Genomic DNA, 23,932 nt, shown 5'->3' with positions numbered 1-23,932 from the left:
ATGTGTATTGTAGATATAAATTTTTACCTGCACAAATTTGTTGGCTTGGAGAGCTGCAATTGTTTGCTGTAAAAGGTGACTGCTCTCTATATCATTAAGAAGAGCATTGGTAAACAGAGACTGCAGTGGCATAAACTCCTAGAATTTAAAAATGGAAAGTAATTTTTCCAATAGGAATTGCACTAGTGCTCCAGACCCTCCCCCACCCCACTATTCTTCAAAAAGAGAAATTTTAAGTGTAGACTTTATTTTAAAGAAAAATATCTAGTTGTAAATATGACTATGGGAAAAATATTGAAGAAAATTAATGATAATTATAAAACTAGCAAAATTAGTAGCTAAGATAACATTCGCATAAAATTGTGAATTTCCTAGGTGTTTTTTTTTTTCATAATGAGTATCCAAGTCAATTTAAAAGGATTTTATTCTGTTAACAAAAAGTTTACCATTTAAGTTCTTTCCTCTATGAACTATGACATTTTCTGATTTTGCAAGGCACTATCAGGAGGAGCTCATCTGAATAATCTCTTCTATATCAAGAGACTATGAGCTACCATAATCTCTTGGTATAGAACCCTAGTAGTTCACTGAAAACTTACCTGTAGTCCAAAGTTAGTTCTAGTTGCCTCTGCCAACTTAACAATATTTCTAGAGGACTCCAATTCTGAAAAGGTCAAAGAAAGCATCAGAAGATTTTAAAAAATTATTTATCCCCTCCCACACTCCAAAATTTTTGTGATTCCCCAATTAAAAAGTGATCAGAAATAATAGTTCACATCATGATATGATGCTGTGATTCTTCATCCGAAGTGTTTGTCAAAATTAACTGGGAAACCTTCAAACTCACTTGCTTAGACCTTAACACTCTTGGGGAATGGGACCTACGCCTGTATATTGTCCTTTTATAAGACTAATCAGGTGATTCTGAAGGGCATTCTCACAGGATTTGGGTAAATTCTAGCATACTATTCCAGTTACTATTACGTGATCTTAGGCAAATCTGCACTCTTAACTTTAAGCAAATTGCCTATCTTGTTTGTCTCAGCTGTAAAATGAGGATAACAATTCTTATCCTGCCTATTTCACAGGGTTTTGGTAAGGACTAAATAAAATAATGGATGTAAAAGCATTTTGTCAACCATAAACACTGGGAAAATATTAGCTATGAAGGTGCTCCTTATATGTTTCCACTGCCTTCTGTTCATACATCTATTGTTGGTTTTATCTCCTTGTGCCATATTGTATTGATAATTGCATTTCTTTTACCCACAAAAGTATAAATTTCTTAAAGGCAAACACAGTATACTATTTGTCTTTTGTGTCCTGAGATGTAGTGGTTGCCCTACAGTAATGTTTGGTAAGTACATTTATTGTAGGAAAAGTCTTTCTTATTTCAAGAAGAGAAAATTGACAATGATTTTATTTACTACAATGAAACAGCTACTAATTTGGAATCATATTACTCATAGTCTGTAGCAAATGAATTGCAAACAATTTAGTTCTTACACTCCAAATTTAATCAGATGCCCCAAAGGACCACTTACCCAAGTTAAGCTTTTTTTCAACCCATGACACTATGTTCTTGGTATATTTTGACCATGTTTTCGCATATGACAAAGCCAGTTCTACAGAGTCAGTGTTCTTTAACAGCATGTTGTCTAGTTCTGCAGGAGAAAAATGTACTGAAAACAAAAATATTAAGATAAGCACATATTAAATATGAGCCTGTAATTCTAAACAAAGAAACATTCAAATTCTAATGTGCTCTTCAATGAAAACAGGTTTAAAAAATACAAGTAACATGCCCTGGCTGGTTTGGCTCAGTGGATAGAGCATCGGCCTGCGGACTGAAAGGTCCCGGGTTGGATCCTGGTCAAGGCACATGCCAGGGTTGTGGGGTCGATCCCCAGTAGGGGGTGTGCAGGAGGCAGCCAATTGATGATTCTCTCTCTCATCATTGAAGTTTCTCTCTTTCTCTCCCTCTCCCTTCCTCTCTGAAATCAATAAAAATAAAAAAGTTTTAAAAAAATACAAGTAACCAATTTAGAATTAAAGTCACAGTTTAAACTTAAATTAAAACTTATTCTTGATCTTAATGTGTATTTCTATTATACATCAAGTTACCAGCCCAATAATTCTTTATTTTTTAGATACATTTTTATTGATTTTAGAGAGGAAGGGAGGGGTGAAAGAGAGATAGAAGTATCAATGATGAGAATCGTAGATCGGCTGCCTCCTGCACAACCCCTACTGGGGGTCGAGCCTGCAACCCAGGGATGTGCCCTTGACTGGAATCAAACCCAGGACCCTTCAGTCTGCAGGCCGATGCTCTACCCACTGAGCCAAACCAGCTAGGGCCAGCCCAGTAATTCTTGATCAGTATCTATCATCACAGTATCTACTCCAGCAGGTTTTTTTCCTTAAGTTTAATATGTAAAACTTTACATGTCAGTATAAATATTAGGTTACTAAGCAGGAAGAGATCAAAAACATTTATTAAAATTCAAAACATTTATTGAATTTAACTGAAAACAGTTCAACAAAGGTTTAAAGTACCTTAAGCATTACCTTTTTCATTGGATGAGTCCACTGATTCCACAGAAACATTTTCAAAAGACTTACAACATGGAAGAAAACAAATTTAAGATTAGAACAGAAGGTAACACATTTTTGCTTCAGAATTTTTTTACTCTAATTTGTTACTCTGACATAATTCCTGCTAAAGTATTTCAAGTATTTTGAACTCAAAGGTCCTGAGAACTCTGTTCAAATGTCAAAACATTTTATAAGAATTGTATAGCTTTTTACAACAGTAGTTCTCAAGGTCTAAGAATAAATAACCTTATTGTTTACTAACAGCATTAGTTAATGTTAATGAATCCATTTAAAACATTAAATTCTGCAGATCTCAAAAATATTAGTCAGGAAGTTATATAAGCAATTTAAGTAGACTGCTATCTAAACAGAAGACAAAGACCTATCTCTTCCAGCCCTTTTACCATTTTATTATATGACTAGAGGCCCAGTGCATAAAATTTGTGCATGGGAGGGTCCCTCAGCCTGGCTTGCACCCTCTCACAATCTGGGACCGCTGGCTCTTAACCTCTGGCTCTTAACCGCTGGCCTGCCTGCCTGATTGCCCCTCATCCCTCTGCCTGCCTGCCCAATTGCCCCTAACTGCTCACCTGCCTGCCTGATCGCCCCTAACCACTCACCGACTTGCCTGATTGCCCCTAACTGCTCACCTGCCTGTCTGATTACCCCTAACTGCCTCTTGCCTCAGCCCCCGCTGCCATGGCTTCATCCGGAAGGACGTCCTGAATGACGACTGGAAGGTCGTTCGGCTGTCCGGTCTAATTAGCATATTATGCTTTTATTATTACAGACAAGCATTTTCTCTAAATGTCTATTGGAAAGCACAGTGCAGAACTTTCTATAATAATGGAAATGTTCCATATTTGCCCTAATAAGGCAGCTACTAGCTACATGTAGCTATTTGAGCATTTGAAAGTGGCTAATGTAAATGAGAAGTGAATTTTTAATTTTATTTAAAATTAAATAAAAATGTGGCAAGAGGCTACCTTACTGGACAGTGCAGGAAAACATTATCTACCAAAATTGTGAGATCACAAACAAACTGATCTATTTAGTTAGGCAATATAAAATATGCAAGGATTCAATGCAAAAGAGACCAAAGAGACCTGGGACTGAAATCCATCTCTATCACTTATTAGCTATATGTCACGGGGCTACATATTTAAGTTCACTTAATTTTAGTTTGCCCATCTGTAAAATGGGGATAAGAACACTACTTTCATAAAGCTATTTTAAAGACTGAGATGAAACAGGCTTCACACAGTACATAATACATAATACGCACTATTGAATAAATGGCAGCTATTATTTTTAAATACATTTTCCAAACTCTTCATCAAAGTAATTTTTTAATTTTTAGTATTATATCATCATAGATTTTATTTCAATTTCTAGACATTAAAAACTGCAAAAAGGAAAACAATGAGCAAAAGGAAAAAAGAAAGCATAAAGTATTTTCCTATTAAGAATTAGTATAATTTGTATACATAACAGAGTCCACAAAACAGGAAATAGGATTCACACCAAAAAGGTACAATGTTCAGAGCCTTGTGACACAGATATAATTTTTATTACGTCATCTGAACTAGCAGAATGTTTGAAAAGATAACAATGAAAAAAAGATCATGAATGATAGCAAAATATTCAAAGATCTTAAAATTCTTCACCATTCTAATATGCTTTATACACTATCTTCCTTAATCAATGTATGACTTCAGAAATAGTAAAGTATTTTTTTCTCAATATTGTAGCACATAACAAATGCCTCACATAGTCATTTATATTTTGTGTATCATTTTAAGAAAGACCTAGAGCTTTTATATTATTTTGATTATACTACAAGTACTTGACACATTTCCAAATATTTGTTGAAATCCTTTTTGTATATGATCATTCTTAACAGCAAATGATCAACATATGTTCCTAATGCAGTTTGTTTAAATTTCTTGCATTTGGGGAAAACATGTATTTAAATAAAAATACTGCAGCTATAAACCTTTAAAGAAATATTCTACATAGATTCCTCTATGTTCTATTATTTCACAGCAATTTTTCTTCCAATTGGAAATCAGAACCCAATCCTCTGACATACTTATAGGGATGCTCTTAGGGAGACTTAAGACCTACTATGTCTGTTAATAAGTATTTCATAGTAACAAACAAATTGTAGGATTTGTGAAAATATGAACACTTCTTTACTTCTTGCATTATTTTTTTAGGTTTCCAATAGTCTTTAAGATCTAAGACAATGCCAAGAGAGAAAAATGGTTAAGAATTACTAAAATTTTGGACCATATGATATAGAAGATTCATTACATAAGACACTAAAATGATCAGCTATGTTCTTTTAAATGATAGTTCTACTTAAAAAGTACAATCACATTTTTGTTCCAGAAACTACCATAAATTATAATATTTAATAGAAATTGATGTTTTTCTTGCTAAGATAAAAACTATAAAAGAGTATGCTGAGATAAAGATTAGAAAATTATTGAAATATTAAGTTGTGTCTTTGCTTTCACACAAATTTGCCCTACCTTACTTTCCCGAGAAACAGGCAGTCGAAATAACGAATCATTGCCTACATCTCCCATAAGGAAGTTCGTCAGACTATTGAGGGAGTTTAAAAAAAAAAGAAATAAAAAAACAAGTCATTACATTGCTATGTCACAGGATTTACATTCAACATGTCATCCAGAATAATTTTTTTTCAATAATACCCTTAGAAATAAATTCCTAAGACTCTATTCACATAAACCACACAGTCACTTGAAAATGAATGCTGCCCCTAAATAGCTCTAAGACACCTTCAAATATAGTAATAAAACAACCCAGTACAAAGCTTTTCCAATGTGATCCTATTTTATATTGGTTAACACTTTACTTAACATGTATTTACTGAATTATGTGACATAACTCTCACTGAGATACCTAGGCCCAAAATTCTTTAAATGAGAGTCCTCTACTTACATATTCCCAAAGGTAAGGGCCAAGGTTTCAATGGAAGAAAACACTTCTCTGAAGAGGTCGTTTTTGTTTTCTTCATTAACATCTGTGAAGTTCACAGCTATAGGTAAAAGTTGGTTAAAATCAATGACAAAGAAAATATTTTAAACCAGATTTATATAAAGTCATTTAAGCCCTTACAAATCTACCATTACTTATAGAATCATCAGAAAATTCAGAAAAAGAACAGCTTAATACACAAAAAGGACACGATGTTTAAGTTCTTCATTTTAAAAAATCATACCAAGAATCAGCTTCCACAAAAGTAACTGGCATTCCAAACTGACTACTCCATGTGTTATATATTTGACACATCTAAGAAGTGACTCAACATGAAATCAATCAGTCTTGGAGGCCCAGAGTCCATGTCATACCAGAACTCTCTCATTAAGAGTGCTCTGTGCTTGCCGAACCGCTTTGGCTCAGTGGATGGAGCTTCGGCCTGCAGACTGAAGGGTCCCGGGTTTGATTCCGGTCAAGGGCATGTGCCTTGGTTGCGGGCACATCCCCAGTGGGGGATGTGCGGGAGGCAGCTGATCGATCTCTCTCGTCGATGTTTCTGGCTCTTTGTCCCTCTCCCTTCTTCTCTGCGGAAAATCAATAAAAATTTTTTTTTAAAAAAGTGCTCTGTGCTATTTTCTCTTGCTTATTGCTTTATGGCATTTTTTTTAAAAAAGCTAAACACACACTGTGGCTTACTTAAGTCAACATGAAATACATTTTTCACTATGAATTACCAATAACTGAAGTCTTATATACATTTGACATAGCATAAAACCTATATACAAAGCATAGCACATGAAAAATACCCAAAGTTTTAGAAAATTTAAATTCCTACCTATTTATAGCCTTATTTTGTACAGGCCTTTGGGCGCTGAGGTACATGTTAGTTGATAGATAGCTGTCTAATGTTTATCAGAGGGATATTGTAACATTTTGAATTTTGCTAAAGCAAATGTGAAACAACTGAAAAAGGTTTCTTATTATAATTTCTATGTGCACTTTTGATAAAAATCTAGATACAATTTATCAGAACAAAATCTGAAAGTGGAATTAGCAATTTTTAAAAAGTAACCACTCTAGTCAGGTTGAGTTTAAGAAGCAACTGGCTCCCTGTATCCTACCTTCCCTAGGATACTTGCCACCAATGGGAAGGTAGAGAAACCAAGTGGAGAGGAAGCCACTCCTTTGCCTTAAAACAGAGTTGTTCTTAAATTTCGCTGCACATTAGAATTACCTACGGAGTTTTAAAACCAAAGTCTGGGTCCCACCACCAAAGGTTCAGATTTCATAGGTTAGGGTGAAGCATAGATAGTTATTAAAGTTCCCCAGACAGGTGATTCTAACATATAATTAGGGTTGAAAATACTTGCTGGAAAGCAAGGATCTCTAAGCAGGAATGAAATAAACCCTAAGCCTGCAAACCTCATGAAATTACAACCAAGATTTTACATGTATAAGCCTTTGTCAAAAAGTCCCTAGCTTTCATCAGAGTCTTCTAAGTATCCCCAATACAAACAAAAAGAAAAATCTAAGAACCACCATAATTAATTTTAAAAAATATTTTTTGACTTCTGCTCTGGCTAAGATGGAAAAATAGGCTTATACTTCTGCCTGAAAGAACTATAAGAAACCCGTAACAAAATATATGAGACAACAGTTTTTAAGACACTTGCTATCAGGCAACAAAGTTCTAAATGATAAGAAACAAATGTGGTGAGCTCTACAATTGCCCAGCTTACTGCCTAGTATCACACAAAGTAGATTTCTGAGCAAAGGAAACTTACCAGGGATAAAGAAGGTCATTTTATAACGATGAAGTCAATTTATCAAAAGGACACAATCCTATACATTCATGCACCTAATATAAACTTTAAAATGCCTGAAGCAAAAACTAATAGAACTATAATGAGAAATAGACAAATTCACAGTAATGCCAGAGATTTCAATAACCCTCTCAATAACTGACAAAACATAGATAGAAAATCAGTACGAATATGGAAGACTTCAACAATACTATCAGCCACCTTGACAGGATGGGATAATTATAGAACACTCCAACCAATAACAATAAAATACATTCTTTTCAAGTTCATGGTGAATATTTACCATATTATTGGCCATAAAACACATCTCAATGGGTTTTAAAGGATTCAAATCAGGCAAAATATGTTCTGTGACTAGATAGGATTAAATTAAAGATAACAAAGATTTCTGGGGAAATCCCCAAATATTAGAAAACTAAACAACACACTTCTAAATAACTCATGAATCAAAGAAAAGAAGAGATCAGAAAGTATTTTGCACAGAATGAAAATAAAACACAACTTATCAAATTGGTGAAAAGGAAACTCAGGGAGGCACAGAGGGGAGGGATTACAAAGGAACATGCATTATCTGGACTGTGATGGTTTCAAAAGAATATGCATGTCAAACTGATCTAACTCTACCCTTTAAATATGTGCACTTTACTGTATGCCAATTATACCTCAATAAAGTTGTTTCTAAAATCTCATTGGAAAATAGACTTTCAATGGTAATTTATAATGTAATAGGAGCAAAAATGTAAAGTCTACTCATATTTCCAAACTTTAACCTGTTAGACTTTAAAGAAAAGAAATACTTTATAATACTATCCAAAATTCTATAATTTTTTTTCCCTATAAGTATACTTTTTCAAAGCACTACTCTGATTGGGGGATTAAAAAAACAATTTTTAGTAGTGAAAAGGCAATTATTTGAAACATGTTCTTCCTTCATCTTCATCCCCACCCAAATGAGGTCACAGCCTTCTAATGAAAATTCCTATTACTGTCCTTGCCTCCACTTCAAAACAACCCTATATTTCTAATATCCTTTCTCTTTTTTGCTCCTCTTCAGTGTTCCAAAGAAAAGTCTTTGGCTCTTTTCCAATAATAAACTTTCCACTCTCTCCTGCATTCTCCAAAACCCTTTATCACTATCACTCTCCTCTCTTGGGCTTCACTTGACATGTTTTTGCAAATGCTACTGAAATACACAAATCTTTCCTATGTGAAAAAAAAATCATTTTATCATATTTCTTCTTAAAGCTACGACCCAATCTAACATAACACTTCTTTACTACCAAACCTCTATAAATAGGTCATGACTGCATTCATCAGGATTTGGCTTTTCATCCAGTTTAATGATTATCAAGGGTAAGAAAACTTTTTCTGTAGAGAGCTAGATAATAAATAGTTTAGACTTTTCAGACCATACAGTCTGTTGTAACTATAAACTCTGCCTAAAGGAGTCAAACTTAAACAAACAAGATACAATGATACACAAACAAATAAGAGTGACTGTGTTCCAATAAAACTACTCAATAAAACAGGCAGCAGCCAGATTCAGCCCACTGGTAGCAGTTTGCTGTCGGGGTACAGAATGGGTTCTGAAGCCAGTCCACCTAGGTTAAATCCTAACTCTGTCTCTTACTTGGTTAAGTAACTTAACTGCTGTGCCTCAGTTTCCTCATTTATAAAACATAATATGTATTTCGAGAACTGTTGTGAAGATCGAATGAACTTAGAACAGAGCCTGTTACACAGAAAATGCTCAATAAATGTTAGTTAATATTTTCACTCAATACCACTGAATAACACTGTTAACAATAACCTCCTAGTAGTAGTCAAACTTAGAGGCCTTTTTTTATTCTAAAATTTTATCCCATCCTGCAATGCTCAACAACTCTGCCACTTAATACGTATACAACCTTGGACAAACTTCTCTATGTTTCAGCTTCATGAGCTGCAAAACAGGAGCTGATATAACAATAGTATTGACTTCAACCATTTCTGGCATACAGTAAGAACATCCTCAATAATGTAAGCTATTATTACTACAAATTTTAAACACTTCCTTCCCTCTTGAAGTATTCTGCTCTCTTAAAGCAATGTGGTATAGTAATTAGAAGAAAGCTTCAGAGTTTCAGACCTGAGTTCAAATTTGACCTCTACTACTTCCTATGTCACCTACATTACCCAACTTCAATTCTCGGTATGTACAATGGCATATTATTGAAATGAACAACAGAGAAAGTGTAAAGCACCTAGATAGAGTACAGTGCTTGGTAATTAGCAAACGTAAGTATCCTCATGTTCTATATCTATCTATAGACAATTTGTACTTCATACAGTCGTTCCCATTCAGCCTGCATTTCTCACCCTGGCTTTCTTCTCTATACTAACACATTATCCCCACAGAACCTCTTTAACTCTCATACCTTTAAGGGAGTGAGTGCTTAAACTACCTGTCTAGTTTTAACCTCTGAGCTCCAGACCCGCCTTTCCAATAGTCTGTTTTATATATTTCTTCCCCTACTTCCCCGTTTTTACCCACCAGCATTACAATCTCAACATGAACTAAATAATCTTCCTTTCTATTCTGTTCCTCAAACCTCTTTTCCATACATTCCTTAGTTCATTAGCTTAGCTTTCAAAATGCCTCTAAAATAAATTTCTTCTCCTTTCCATTCCCATTATTATCGATTTAGTTAAAAAGGTCACACTGTATCCCGTCTGGATTATGTAACATCCTGATCATTGGTGTCTCTGTCTCTAATCTCACCCCACTATTAGTCCTTTTTCAAAATCTCATTAGCATTTTCATCCAAGTTCAAATACTTTTCTCCACTGGGTACTCTACTAAGTCTCAACAATAAGCACTAAGACACAATGAGTATATTTTTAAGAAATCACATAAATAGCTTTCATGGCCATAAGGGGGCCGCCCGGCACCTGGCCGCCCCGTGCCTCCTGCGGGATGTCCCTGCCTGCTCGCCGCCAGCGCCGGGGCCGGCTCACGAGGCTTCTTCACGACTAAGTCTTGACCTTATTACAAGACGACCCTTTTACAGAGGTCGTTCACGTCGAACTGTGGATGGTACTGACGCTGTTTGGTGAGTGAGCGCGGACCGCATCCCCTTGGAGGTCCTGCCAGGCGCATCCTACCCCTTCCCGTAGCTCAGTGCCCACTCCCTTGCACAGGCCCGAGGGCCCAAAGGCTGGCCGCGTACAAGAGGTGCTTGGGCATTTTAATCCTGATGAATACGGCCTCCAGACGCAGAGTCCTGCTCGTCGTTACCGAACAGCCCTTGAGCCGGCGCGGTGTGCCGGCCCTGATTGCGCGCATGGCTGTCCAGCTTCGGGCCCGCCGAAATCGAGAACTGAATTACCAGGAGGACCGACTCAACTTCCCGGTTACTTTGTCTGCATAGAAATACAGACAGTGACTACCTTCTGTCATGACATCTAATCTATTAAACTCCAAGCTCAAAAGAATGGGGTCGAGGAAAACCAAGATGGCGGCATAAGTAAACACCGGAGTTAGCTGCCTCAAACAACCACTTAACAAATACAAAAAGACAGAACGGACATCACCCAGAACCACAGGAAGACTGGCTGAGGGGAAATTCTTCAACAAGAAGGAAAGAGAACAGCATACAAGACTCAGAGGAGGCGCAGTACGGAAAATAAAAAGGTGCAGAGGTATGCGCCGAGCGGGCTGGTAGCTGAGGGTGTGGTTGTCGTTTTCAATTGGGAGGGAGTCTCAAATTCTGAGCTCCAGTTCTGGGCGAGTCTCTAGGGACCCAGACTCAAACGGGAGAAGCGGGACTGTCTGGCATCGGTCGGAACGCGAGGGCAGCTTTCTCTCCGAGGTTTGCAGCAGTTGCTGGGACTCTGAGAGGCAGAGCCTCTGGGGACGGGACTGAGAGCAACCATAACTGCTCCCTCCACCCGCTCTGTTGATCCAGTGGGACCCGCCCTGCCCAAGCCCTGCGCAGAGCCATTTGCCAGATAGCCTCAGGCAAAGGCTAGATTAGCACCTCCCTAGAGGACAGAAGTTTTCCCACTGCAAACACAGCTGATTCTCACAGCCAGTTGGCCTGGAGGTCAAATCCTCCTAGTATTAACTACAACAATCAAGGCTTAACTACAACAAGACTGCACACAAAGACCATTAGGGGGTGCACCAAGAAAGCATAAAAAATGCGGAGACAAAGAAACAGGACAAAACTGTCAATGGAGGATATTGAGTTCAGAACCACACTTTTAAGGTCTCTCAAGAACTGTCTAGAAGCTGCTGATAAAGTTATTGAGATCCTCAAGAAATCTAATGAGACCCTCGATGTTATGATAAAGAACCAACTAGAAATTAAGCATACACGGACTGAAATAACGAATATTATACAGACTCCCAACAGCAGACCAGAGGAGCGCAAGAATCAAGGCAAAGATTTGAAATGCGAAGAAGCAAAAAACACCCAACCAGAAAAGCAAAATGAAAAAAGAATCCGAAAATACGAAGATAGTGTAAGGAGCCTCTGGGACAGCTTCAAGCGTACCAACATCAGAATTATAGGGGTGCCAGAAGATGAGAGAGAGCAAGATACTGAAAACCTATTTGAAGAAATAATGACAGAAAACTTCCCCTTCCTGGTGAAAGAAATAGACTTACAACTCCAGGAAGTGCAGAGAAACCCAAACAAAAGGAATCCAAAGAGGACCACACCAGGACACATCATCATTAAAATGCCAAAAGCAAAAGACAAAGAGAGAATCTTAAAAGCAGCAAGAGAAAGAAACTCAGTTACCTACAAGGGAATACCCATATGACTGTCAGCTGATTTCTCAACAGAAACTTTGCAGGCCAGAAAGGAGTGGCAAGGAATATTCAAAGTGATGAATGCCAAGAACCTACAACCAAGATTACTTTATCCAGCAAAGCTATCATTCAGAATTGAAGGTCAGATAAAGAGCTTCACAGATAAGAAAAAGCTAAAGGAGTTCATCACCACCAAACCAGTATTATATGAAATGCTGAAAGGTATCCTTTAAGAAGAGGAAGAAGAAGAAAAAGGTAAAGATACTAATTATGAACAACAAATATGCATCTATCAACAAGTGAATCTAAGAATCAAGTGAATAAATAATCTGATGAACAGAATGAACTGGTGATTATAATAGAATCAGGGACATAGAAAGTGAATGGACTTACTATTCTTGGTGGGGAAAGGGGTGTGGGAGATGTGGGAAGAGACTGGACAAAAATTGTGCACCTAGGGATGAGGACAGTGGGGGGGGAGGGGGGTGGTAAGGGCAGAGGGTGGGGTGGGAACTGGGTGGGGGGAGATATGGGGGGGGAAAAAGAGGAACAAATGTAATAATCTGAACAATAAAGATTTACTAAAATAAAAAAAAATAGCTTTCATACTTAGACCTATTAGAATAGCAACTTTCAAACTTTTTTTTTTTACCAACACCTCAGTAAGGAAAACATTTTACATCATGCGAGTATATCATATTCACATAATACCTATTATGTAAAGTTTTTGAAACAGCCTTAAGTCTTATTCAATGAGTGTTGCATTCTGATTTTCCTGTTCTATTCTCTTTCATACTTTAAAAATGATGGTCACAGTCCACTAACTTGATGCCATAAAACAGGTCTGAAGTTTGAAAACTACTGAATTAAAAGATATAATGGAAGAAAAACTTCACCATTTACAGAAGAGGGGAAATGCTGAGGCAAAGGAACTACAAAATTTACAAAATGAAAATTTTTAAGTTGAATCTAAAACAATAAAAAATTGAAATGAAATGCATACTATATTCTCAGGCAGAAATGCTAAGTACATAAATTCTCTTTAACTTAATTTAACCCAAATCACTCTCAAAATACCAAGATATTTTTTGGAACTAGACAAGCCAATTAAAATATCTTCACAGAAAAATAAATCCTCAACAAAAAGAATAATGGAAAGAGGAGCAACCCTTATCAGATAATAAAACATACTATAAAGCTACAACAGAGACAGTGTAGCATTAGCACATGACTAAACAAATCAATGGGACACAAAAAGGACCAGAAATAGATATAAATATGTGTGACAATTTAGTGTATTTATGATAAAGATGACATAAAAAATCAGTGGGAAAGATATATTATTTGATAAATTAGCTAGACATGGAGATACCCTAGAACAGTGGTTCTCAACTTTCCTAATGTCACAACCCTTTAATACAGTTCCTCATGTTGTGGTGACCCCCAACCATAAAATTATTTTTGTTGCTACTTCACAACTGTAATTTTGCTACTGTTATGAATTGTAATGTAAATATCTGATATGCAGGATGTATTTTCATTGTTATAAATTGAACATAATTAAAGGACAGTGATTAAACACAAAACAATATGTAATTATATATGTGTTTTCCGATGGTCTTAGGCAAGCGACCCTTGTGAAAGGGTCGTTCGACCCCCAAAGAGGTCGCGGCCCACAGGTTGAGAACCACTGCTCTAGAACATATCAAAGACTTAATTAATAAATGACACCATAAAAACTTTAGAAGAAGATATAGTGGAGAATGCTATTATAATTTCAGAGCAGAGAAGTCCTTCCTAATTCCTAAAGCCAAAAAATCATACAAGAGATTGATAAATTTAAGTGTAAAAATTTAAAAAAACCATGTAAATGAAAAGATAAAAAGCAAACTAAAGAAAATCTTCAATTTATATCAAAGATTAAGACTAATTCCACTTACACAGACTTTGTACAAATCAATATTAAAAAAAAAGACCAACAATCAGGGGAAAAATGGGTAAAGGGTCAATTGACATAAAAGGATGTACAAATGGTTCTGAAACATATAAAAAGATACCTGAATTCAAAATGCAAATCAAATCTACACCAATATATCAATTTTTACTGTAACTAGATATACAAAGATTGGGTAAGAAAGCTTTATAACCAACTCTGTTGGCAAAGGTACAGAAAATCAGCCTTTTCAGTACTGCTATCAGAAGGGGAAACCTCTATGGAGGGCACTTTGACAATGTCCAAATATAAATGCACACACATTCTCTGATCCAGTAATTACCTATCTAAGAATTAACACTGAAGCATTGTATGTAACAGAAAAAAATTGAAAACAATCCAAACATCTATTAGTAATTGGTGAAATAAATTACAGTACATCAATATAATGGATTATCATGTAGCTTTGAAAAAATAAAACAAATAACAACAAAAGAGTAAAGAGACCCTTTATGTATAAATAACAGAATAATAAGCAAGGAGCAGAATGCTATGATTTGTGCAAAAAGGAGGATAAAAAAGAAAACCTATTGTATTTGCTTACATATGCATAATAAGATACACAAAAAACTAATAACTGTTGCTTATCTAGGGAAAAGAATGGGTGGCTAAGTATCTGAGGTAGAAAACTTCACCATTAAATACTCTTTTACAGTATTTCCATTATCAACTGTGTAAATCAGCGTGAGAAACATCCGGCCTGAGGGCCGCATAAGGCCTGAAAAATCATTTGATGTGGCCCTGCCAAGGCATTAGGGCTGAATTAAATGTTTGACGAAATATAGCAGGTTAATTTTTAAGATGATAATTTTGTATGGCCCGGGAATGATGTTATTAATATCCAAATGGCCCTTGGCAGAAATAAGTTCCCCACTCCTGGTGTAAATAAATTGCCTATTAAAAATTAATTTTTCAAAACAGAAAGAAAACATGAGGCTTCTCTAATTTTAGATATGTTAGTAAAGCTTATTTTTCTTTTTCATTTGCCAAATTTTAAATATAGGCCAAGCACAGATCATGAAAAATTCATATTACAAATGAGTTTTAATTTACATTACAAATGAGACCAAAATAATTGTAAATACTAATGAAAATACAAATACATAAGTACATAATCAATTACTGCATGCTGAAGATGTCTTTACTTCAAAAATAAGCTGTGTCTATCTCTCTTATCATATTCCAAATATTTCATCAGACTGAACTTCCTGTTTGGAAACAGGAGGAGACACAGGAAATACAAATCACTACTAGAATGAATGGGGAAAAGCTAAGGATTTTTCTTTTAAAGTTAATAAGAGGTAAATTTCACATTTAATATACAAAATAAGAGGAGTCAGATTTAATTTTTCACTTATTATACTTAGAAGTGGAGGGATTTCATGTATTCAAACCTGCAGTAACACAAACAAGATTATACCTCTCTTATTCTAAAGTGGTTCAGTATTTATATGTGATTTTTTTAACAGTTTGATATATTTGCAAAATGCATTGTACAGTTAACATCTCCAAAGCAAGGTAGGTCATAGTGGTTTTCTAAATGTAATCAGGGGGTTATGGCAAGATATGTTCCACATTCCTGACACTTTCTGATACAATAGTTTTCCTTCCTGTTCTTCTTTTTAAAATAGAAATAAAAATGTGCCTTACATATTTTTTAAAATATTAACGTAGAAAGCTTATGAAAAACACTTAGACTGACACAAAACAGACATTCAAAAATGGTTTCTATCTCCCCCATGACTGTCCAGGGTTGGAAAACTAAACCGTCATCAAAAGAAAGAATTAAATAGGCTCTGATTTGATCTCAATTTGTTTAGGTCATTGAATATTTTTCATTTGAGGTATCAAATATATTTTTAGATGACCTCAAGAATAAGAGTGTGTGTGTGTGTGTGTGGGGGGGGGGGGGTTATTTAAAAACAAATACCAAATACAACATAATTTTTAAAGTTTCCTAGTCTCTAGTTTCATGGAATCCTATTGAATCAGAATAAGTTTCCCAACAAAGTATTCTTTTAAATTTCATCAAACACAAAAGTAAAATCCTAACAATAATCCCAAGGGTAAAGACAGTCATAATGGGAAATAATATTCAAAAGACTGCTTTACCACCAAAAAAAAAAAAAAAAAAAAAAAAAAAGATCTTCAAGGCAGCTGAGAGGCCACTTTCTTCAAGTCTGTTTCTGGAATGTGGACACCAACCATGCACAAGCACACTCCTTCCCCAGGACATCCTGGCTGCACACAATAGCCACTGACAACAATTGAATGAACTGTGGTTGCTATTTCCAAGCATGGAAATTATACTATCTATAGACACAAATTTCCCTATCTAAGTTAAGTTAAATGGCACTTATAAACAGTCTATTTAAAAACAAATGTGGTTATTAAGCAAATTTTTAAAAGCCACAACAGAAGTTATCTATTTACTTTTTTCCCCCAGTACTTGAAATACAGAAAAAAGAGAACCACACAAACAGGACAGGTCTATGTCAAAAGTAGAGGAGGCAGTTCTTAAGTACTGTATAGACTGTTTTATTGAAAAGATGTTTTTGCTCTTCCTGCCTCATCCCTTGACACTTGCCATTTGCCCTCTCTAGATATTACGGTGTTCACCAGGTATATATCACATTCTTCAACATCCAGAGTTCTTGTACAAGAGCCTTCTATCAGTCTCCAACACTACCTTCTCGCCGAGTTAATGCCTACTTGGCCTTTGAGAGGCAGGACAGGTAATTCTGCTCCACAATAAAGCCTAGGCTTTCCTTTCCTTATTCAATCCACAGGGAGTCGCTTTTTATAGTTACTTTACTTGGATTCACATTACCTATCAGTGACACTTAACACTGAAGATCACTTCTTAGGACCTTGCACTTTTAAATTTCATGACACCTTTCTCCAGATCATCTCCTTACTTCTTAGGTGTTCCTCTGGTTCCTCTATCTTCTGTCTCTGGGATCTCATACTCAGTCCAATATTTATTCTGCACACACTGAGCTGGTATAATCCTCTTCCATCACCACTTAAATATCAACAACTCCTCTCAAGTCCATATCTTCAACTCCAAATTCCAACTTAACCCCTAATATTCAACCTGTGGCATATTTCATCAAATCAACATCCATCCCCTCTTCTGTAACATCCATAATTGTGCTTTGCCACATTCCAGCTTTTGACGTAGATCAGACTGTTAATCCTCATCTAGCTCATTACTTCTAACAATCTCCTAAATTAACTCTGTGCCTCCAGTCTCATTTCTTCTCCAGTACTCCCTTCACTCTCAATCCTTCTTATGTACTTCAGCCCAGATTAACAAATTCTACTACTTTGAGGCAGCAAGTCATTTAATCAGAGGATAATGTCCCAATTCTTGATTCTTTTAGCACATGCTTTTCTCACATACACACACACACACACACACACACACACACACCCCTTACACTTTACATAATGTCCAAATTAAGTCTTCCCTTTCTCCATTTGGTTCCCTAGTTTAAGTTTAGTTACGATAACTTTTCTAGCACCAATTGTCCTCACACAACAAGGATGTTTGGTATACTAATAGCCTACTTCAAAAGAATATGGACACTTTAAAAACTCAAACATTTTAAACATCATTTGTGTAGTTTATGCTAGTATTTTTAAAGTGCTTTCTGCCAAAAAAGTTTTTGTTTTAAGAGAAAGAGTTTTAGGTATGACAGTGGGAATATTAAATATAGAAGTACATAACATAATCCCTATTAATACACATCATACAATTGTCACGAGAGGAGATGGCTCTGTAGTGATTATGAATGAAAATGTATCCCTTGGATTTTTTTTTGCCCTCACTAACCCACTTTTAATAATCTTTCTTACCTTTTACTTTTGCAGTAAGCATTTCTGCAGCATTCTGAAGATCAACAGAATTGAGGTTCTGATGTTTATTCATTACAGACTTTAAAACTCGGAGAAGTTCATCCAGACGTATATGAATGACTTCTTTAAAACAGTCTTCAAAAAAAAAGAAAAAAATTAAATTTTATTCCAAAACCAAGTTTCAGGAATCTAAAGTATGAAAAATCATTCTGAAGCATATTTCAAGTAGAAGCATTGGTTCCACAATTTTTGCCTACAAATATTTTCCTTCTTTCCTCACCATTGCAATTATATATAATTTATACATATAGCCTTCAAAATATTTTAATCATTTTTTTCATTAAGGATTTCAAGGCTCTCACAGTTATGGTCAATTTTCAGTTTTCTCTGCCTAAAATATGCTCTCCAGATTTCCCTTAAGGAAACTTTATACGGTACCATTTTTCCTGTCTCTGTGTTTTTATTCTAATATAATTTTTAATATATATGGTACGAGAGTTTGTGAGATATTAACCAATATTTAAGAACATACAATTTATCATTCAAACCAGAATATTCTAGTCAGTGAAAACAGGGGTGCTACTCATAGTCATGACAGCACTTATAGGCATATTCCTAGGTCACCATTCCAGGCAAACCAAAAAGTAAAATCACCCTGTAACACTTAAAACCCCTGAAGTAATCCTCAAAAGTTTCAAAAAGACAACCAACTTAAATACAATACTCTGAGGTAATTTTCCTTTCTGCAACCTTACAGAGCTCTAGTGTTTTATAATAGCACTTATTAAGTGCTTCCTAAAATCTCTATTACACAGATGAGAAAATTGAGGCACACTTAAGTTCACCATGTTACTAGACTGTAAAAACAATTTAAATCATCCTATCTAATAAAAGAGAAACATGGTAATTGGTGTACGTCCGCTACCCTTCCCATTGGCTAATCAGGGCAATATGCAAAATAACTGCCAGCCAAGATGGCGGCCAGCAGCCAGGCAGCTTGAAGCGAACATGAGGCTTGCTTGCTTCAGTGACGGAGGACTCCAACGTTCCCCGCCTGCCGCTGCCGGCCTCTGAGCTTGCAGTTTGAAACATTGTTACAAATATAGAAGCTAAACAAAACCCCAGAAACCTGCTTTCAGCCAGCCGGGATCTCAGAGCTGGAGTTTAAACAGTGTTTCGATTATAGAACCCAAACAAACCAGATACCTGCTTTCAGCAGCGGAGGCCTAAGAGCTGGAGCCAAGCCTCAGAGCTAAAGCTGGCCCAGAATAAAAAACAAAAAAAAGAAAAAAAGAGCAGCTGAGAGCTTCAGTCACCCGCCAGCCTGAAAACAGCCCACAGCCCCTCACCCAGACTGGCCAGGCACCCCAGTGGGGACCCCCATCCTGAAGGGTGTATGACCAGCTGCAAACAGCCATCATCCTGTCATGCCGGCAAACCAGGGCAAACCAGCTGGCCCCCACTCATGCACCAAGCCTCTATCCTATATAGTAAAAGGGTAATATGCCTCCAAGCACCAGGATCAGCGGAGCCGAGAGGCCTCCCAGCACCGGGATCAGCGTGACAGGGGGCAGCACCCAAACCCCCTGATCACCCTGCGGCTCTGTGTGTGACAGGGGGCGGGGCCACAACCTCCCTATCGGCCCTGCTCTGTTCGTGACCGGGGAAGGTGCCCCAACCCCCTGATCAGCCCTGCTCTGTGGGTGATAGAGGGCGACGCCCCAACCGCCCCCCACGGGCCCTGCTGTGTGTGATGGGGTAGAGCCATAACCTCCCCATTGGCACTGCCCTGAGTGTGACAGGGGGCGGCACCCCAACCCCCTGATCCGCCCTGCTCTGTGTGTGACAGGGCGCGGTGCCCCAACTCCCCTATCAGCCCTACTCTGTGAGTGACAGAGGGGAGATCCTCAACCCCCTGATCAGCCCTGCTCTGTGCGTGACAGGGGGGAGCTCCCCAACCCCCTTATCGGCCCTGCTCTGTGCATGACAGGGTACGGAGCCCCACCCCCCCTGATGGGCCCTGCTCTGTGAGTGACAGGGGGCAGCACCCCAACCCCCTGATTGGCCCTGCTCTGTGCATGACAGGGGGTGGCGCCGCAACCTCCCCATAGACCCTGCCTTGAGTGTGACAGGGGGTGGTGCCCCAACCCCCCAATCGGCCCTACCCTGAGCATGACTGAGGGTGGCATCGCAACCTCCCAATCCGCCCTTCTCTGTGCATGACAGGGGGCGGTGCCCCAACTCCCCAATCAGCCCTGCTCTGAGCCCAACCAGGGGCTGCACCTAGGGATTGGGCCTGCCCTCTGCCACCCGGGAGCAGGCCTAAGCCAGCAGGTCATTATCCCCCGAGGGGTCCCAGACTGCGAGAGGGCACAGGCCGGGCTGAGGGACCCTCCCCTCCCCCCCAAGTGCACAAATTTTTGTGCACCGGGCCTCTAGTATGTATAATGGTTGAAGCCACAGTTTTTTAAAGGTCATTTTTTTTAATTGATTTTTTAAGGAGAGAGGTAGAAACATCTATTAGTGCTTCCTGCAGGGAATGGAGCCCACAACCCTGGCATGTACCCTGACCAGAAGTCAAACCAGCAATCTTTGGTACATGGGATGATACCCAACCAAATGAGCCACACTCTTAATGTTATACTGCTTCCCTACTTAAATAGCTTAAAAAAACAAATAAAAAAATGTTTTTTTAAGTGTCATATTATAATTATACAATTAAATTTTTCCTGAAATGTTAAAAGATAATCACTAGAAAGAAAAACTGTATATAGGATAAAAAACAAGATATTCTAACATCATCCATCAAATATTCAATTCATTAATAATGCTTTATCAAGAGAGAGAAATATGGCCTGGCTGGTGTGTCTCAATGGTTAAAGTGCCAGTCTGAGCACCGAAGGGTCTCAGGTTCGATTCCCAGACAAGGGCACATACCTGAGTTGTAGGTTCGATCCCCCACCCTGGTCGGGGTGTGTGCAGGAGGTAACCAATTGATGTGCCTCTCTTACATCTCTCTCTCTATCTCTCTCTCTCTCTCTCTCTCTCTCCCTCTCCCCCCCCCCCAATCCCCTCACTCTCTTTCTCTCCCTCCTCCTTCCCTCTGCCTCCCTCCCACTCTTTCTAAAAATCAATGGAAAAAATATCCTTGGACGAGGACTAACAACAAAGGAAAGAGAGGAAGAAATAGGTAGGATAAGAAGAGCAGACAAGGCTGGGAGCTGTGTATATTAAGGTGAAGAATATTCTAAGAGAAGGCACAGAAAAATAGTTCAGGTAATAATGGAAGCAGAGAGAACAATGTCTTCAAGAGAAAATCTGACTAATTCAACCAACACATTTTGATAGAAAAAATAAAATACAGGGAATCAGATGCTGGCCTAAGTACTCTTGGAAATGAATAAAGTCTCTCAGACTAAAGGCATAGAAAAGCACATAAGTACTATATTCTGGCTGATAAAGTGTTTTCAATGAAGGTTCAGGTTAACAATTATGATAATGCTATACATGTATACTGGAAGTCAACAATTGAGTAAATGGATGATGGATGGTGGAAGCCAGGTATCTCACTGTTGGAGTGGAAATTTACAATTAAGCAGGGTGAGGAAGCTATAATGATATGTGTGGTGATGGATTAGAGTTGGATATTTGAGTACAAATTCGTGTTTAGCTTAACACAGATATAGGTGGCTACATAGAGAAATACTTTGAAATATGTATTAGTATGTAGGTTAGTATACACACATTTCTTTGCTGTCACCTGAGAGGACCTAAAAGAAGTGATACTACAGAAATAACGAATACACCTAGCACCCTGAGCTTAGTTTCTAATACCATTCTCCAATAACAGGAACCAGAGCTCCTTTGAAATACTGGCTGATTTTCAGTCTGGGGCAGTAAATACATAAGGTAAGTTAGGAACATCTTGTAATACTAGAAAGTAAGAGCTTGAAAGAAACAGATCCTCATATTGAAGAGGTATGCACAGGAGCCAACTGAAAGAGCTACCAATGGCTAAAGGTGGAATAATTTGAGCAACTAATGAATAAAGTAGTACTAGATTATAATACCAGAGTCTAAAGTTCCATGAGTCCATACTGACACAAATAAATGACTGAATAAATGAAACAGAAGAAATAGTCTCTTGTACAGAAGAATTCCCAATAATTAATGTAGATGTTTTATCCTCAAAAAGGTGAAGCATACGCATAGTGACTTCCTTTAAAGAGTAGAGTTTGGAAAAAAGTAGAGTACTACTTAAGATGAGTGATCATGGTCAACATCAACAGTAATAAATCATGTTCATAGTAAGTACACTTGATATGTGATAAAAATGGCACTTTACATCTGTTATCTTCCTTCCTCCCAATATCTCATAACCCCAGACTAATCATGAGAAAACATCAGACAAATTCTAATCAAGGTGCATCCTACAAAATACCTAGTCCACATTCCTTAAACAGTCAAGATCATCAAAATGAAGATATTTGAGAAACTGTCATGACCAAAGAGGGCCCAACTATAATGTGATAGGATACTGAAAGAGACAATAGGGAAAATTTATGGAAATTTGAATAAACTAAGGACTTTCACTAATAATGTAGCACTAAACCAAATATTGGTTCATTAACAGATGTGCCATACTAATGTAAGATGTTAATAGGAGACACTGGGTATAAGAACATATGGAAACTCTACTATCTTCTCAATTTTTCTGTGCATCTAAAACTATTTTAAAAATAAAGTCTATTGAAAATGAAATGTAAACGGGCAAAGAAATAGACTTACAGGTCCAGGAAGTGCAGAGAACCCCAAACAAAAGGAATCCAAAGAGGACCACACCAAGACACATCATCATTAAAATGCCAAGAGCAAAAGACAAAGAGAGAATCTTAAAAGCAGCAAGAGAAAGAAACTCAGTTACCTACAAGGGAATACCCATACGACTGTCAGCTGATTTCTCAACAGAAACTTTGCAGGCCAGAAGGGAGTGGCAAGAAATATTCAAAGTGATGAATACCAAGAACCTACAACCAAGATTACTTTATCCAGCAAAGCTATCATTCAGAACTGAAGGTCAGATAAAGAGCTTCACAGATAAGGAAAAGCTAAAGGAGTTCATCACCACCAAACCAGTATTATATGAAATGCTGAAAGGTATCCTTTAAGAAGAGGAAGAAGAAGAAAAAGGTAAAGATACAAATTATGAAAAACAAACATGCATCTATCAACAAGTGAATCTAAGAATCAAGTGAACAAATAATCTGGTGATCATAATAGAATCAGGGACATAGAAAGGGAATGGACTGACTATTCTTGGGGGGGAAAGGGGTGTGGGAGATGTGGGAAGAGACTGGACAAAAATCGTGCACCTATGGATGAGGACAGTGGGTGGGGAGTGAGGGCGGAGGGTGGGGCAGGAACTGGGAGGAGGGGAGTTATGGGGGGAAAAAAGAAGAACAAATGTAATAATCTGAACAATAAAGATTTAATTAAAAAAAAAGAAATTTTATGTACTATTAAAATTTTTCCATAAATATATATTATTTTATAACTAAAATTTTATTTGCATATTTTTTAATTCCTAGGGAAATGAGTATATGAAGCTAGCTGCATAATTAAGTTATTAACTATCTTCATTAAATAAATTATCAATATCTATTTTCTCTGTTTTATTATTGTGGGTGTTATTTCAGTTGGTTTACTTAGTTGAGGCAATATAGCTTAGTGGTTGGTTAAAAGCAGGTTCAAGGGAGGCAACCAATCAATGTTTCTTTCTCATATCAATGTTTATCTCTCTCAAAAAAACACACACAAAAAAACAAAACAGCAACAAAAATAAACATACCCTTC

The 23,932-nt window shown here is 37.3% G+C and overlaps 1 protein-coding gene across 1 annotated transcript in view; it reads right to left on the bottom strand.

Moving 5' to 3' along the window:
- Positions 1 to 23,932, bottom strand: part of ARHGAP29 (Rho GTPase activating protein 29) — a 73,424-nt gene that overhangs the window by 34,076 nt on the left and 15,416 nt on the right. Inside the window, exons 3-9 of the mRNA XM_081087741.1 lie at positions 18,080 to 18,214; positions 5,566 to 5,662; positions 5,133 to 5,205; positions 2,569 to 2,617; positions 1,545 to 1,682; positions 600 to 664; positions 28 to 138 (exon numbers count right to left, since the gene is read on the bottom strand). Coding sequence (XP_080943867.1) covers positions 28 to 138; positions 600 to 664; positions 1,545 to 1,682; positions 2,569 to 2,617; positions 5,133 to 5,205; positions 5,566 to 5,662; positions 18,080 to 18,214 — 668 coding nt within the window. The remainder of the gene's footprint in view (positions 1 to 27; positions 139 to 599; positions 665 to 1,544; positions 1,683 to 2,568; positions 2,618 to 5,132; positions 5,206 to 5,565; positions 5,663 to 18,079; positions 18,215 to 23,932) is intronic.

This window comes from Myotis nattereri (assembly GCF_964212035.1).
Source record: "Myotis nattereri genome assembly, chromosome: 3".
In the NCBI taxonomy this organism is placed as follows: Eukaryota; Metazoa; Chordata; class Mammalia; order Chiroptera; family Vespertilionidae; genus Myotis; species Myotis nattereri.
Note: the sequence above shows the minus strand (reverse complement) of the source record. Positions and strands in the feature narration are given on the sequence as shown.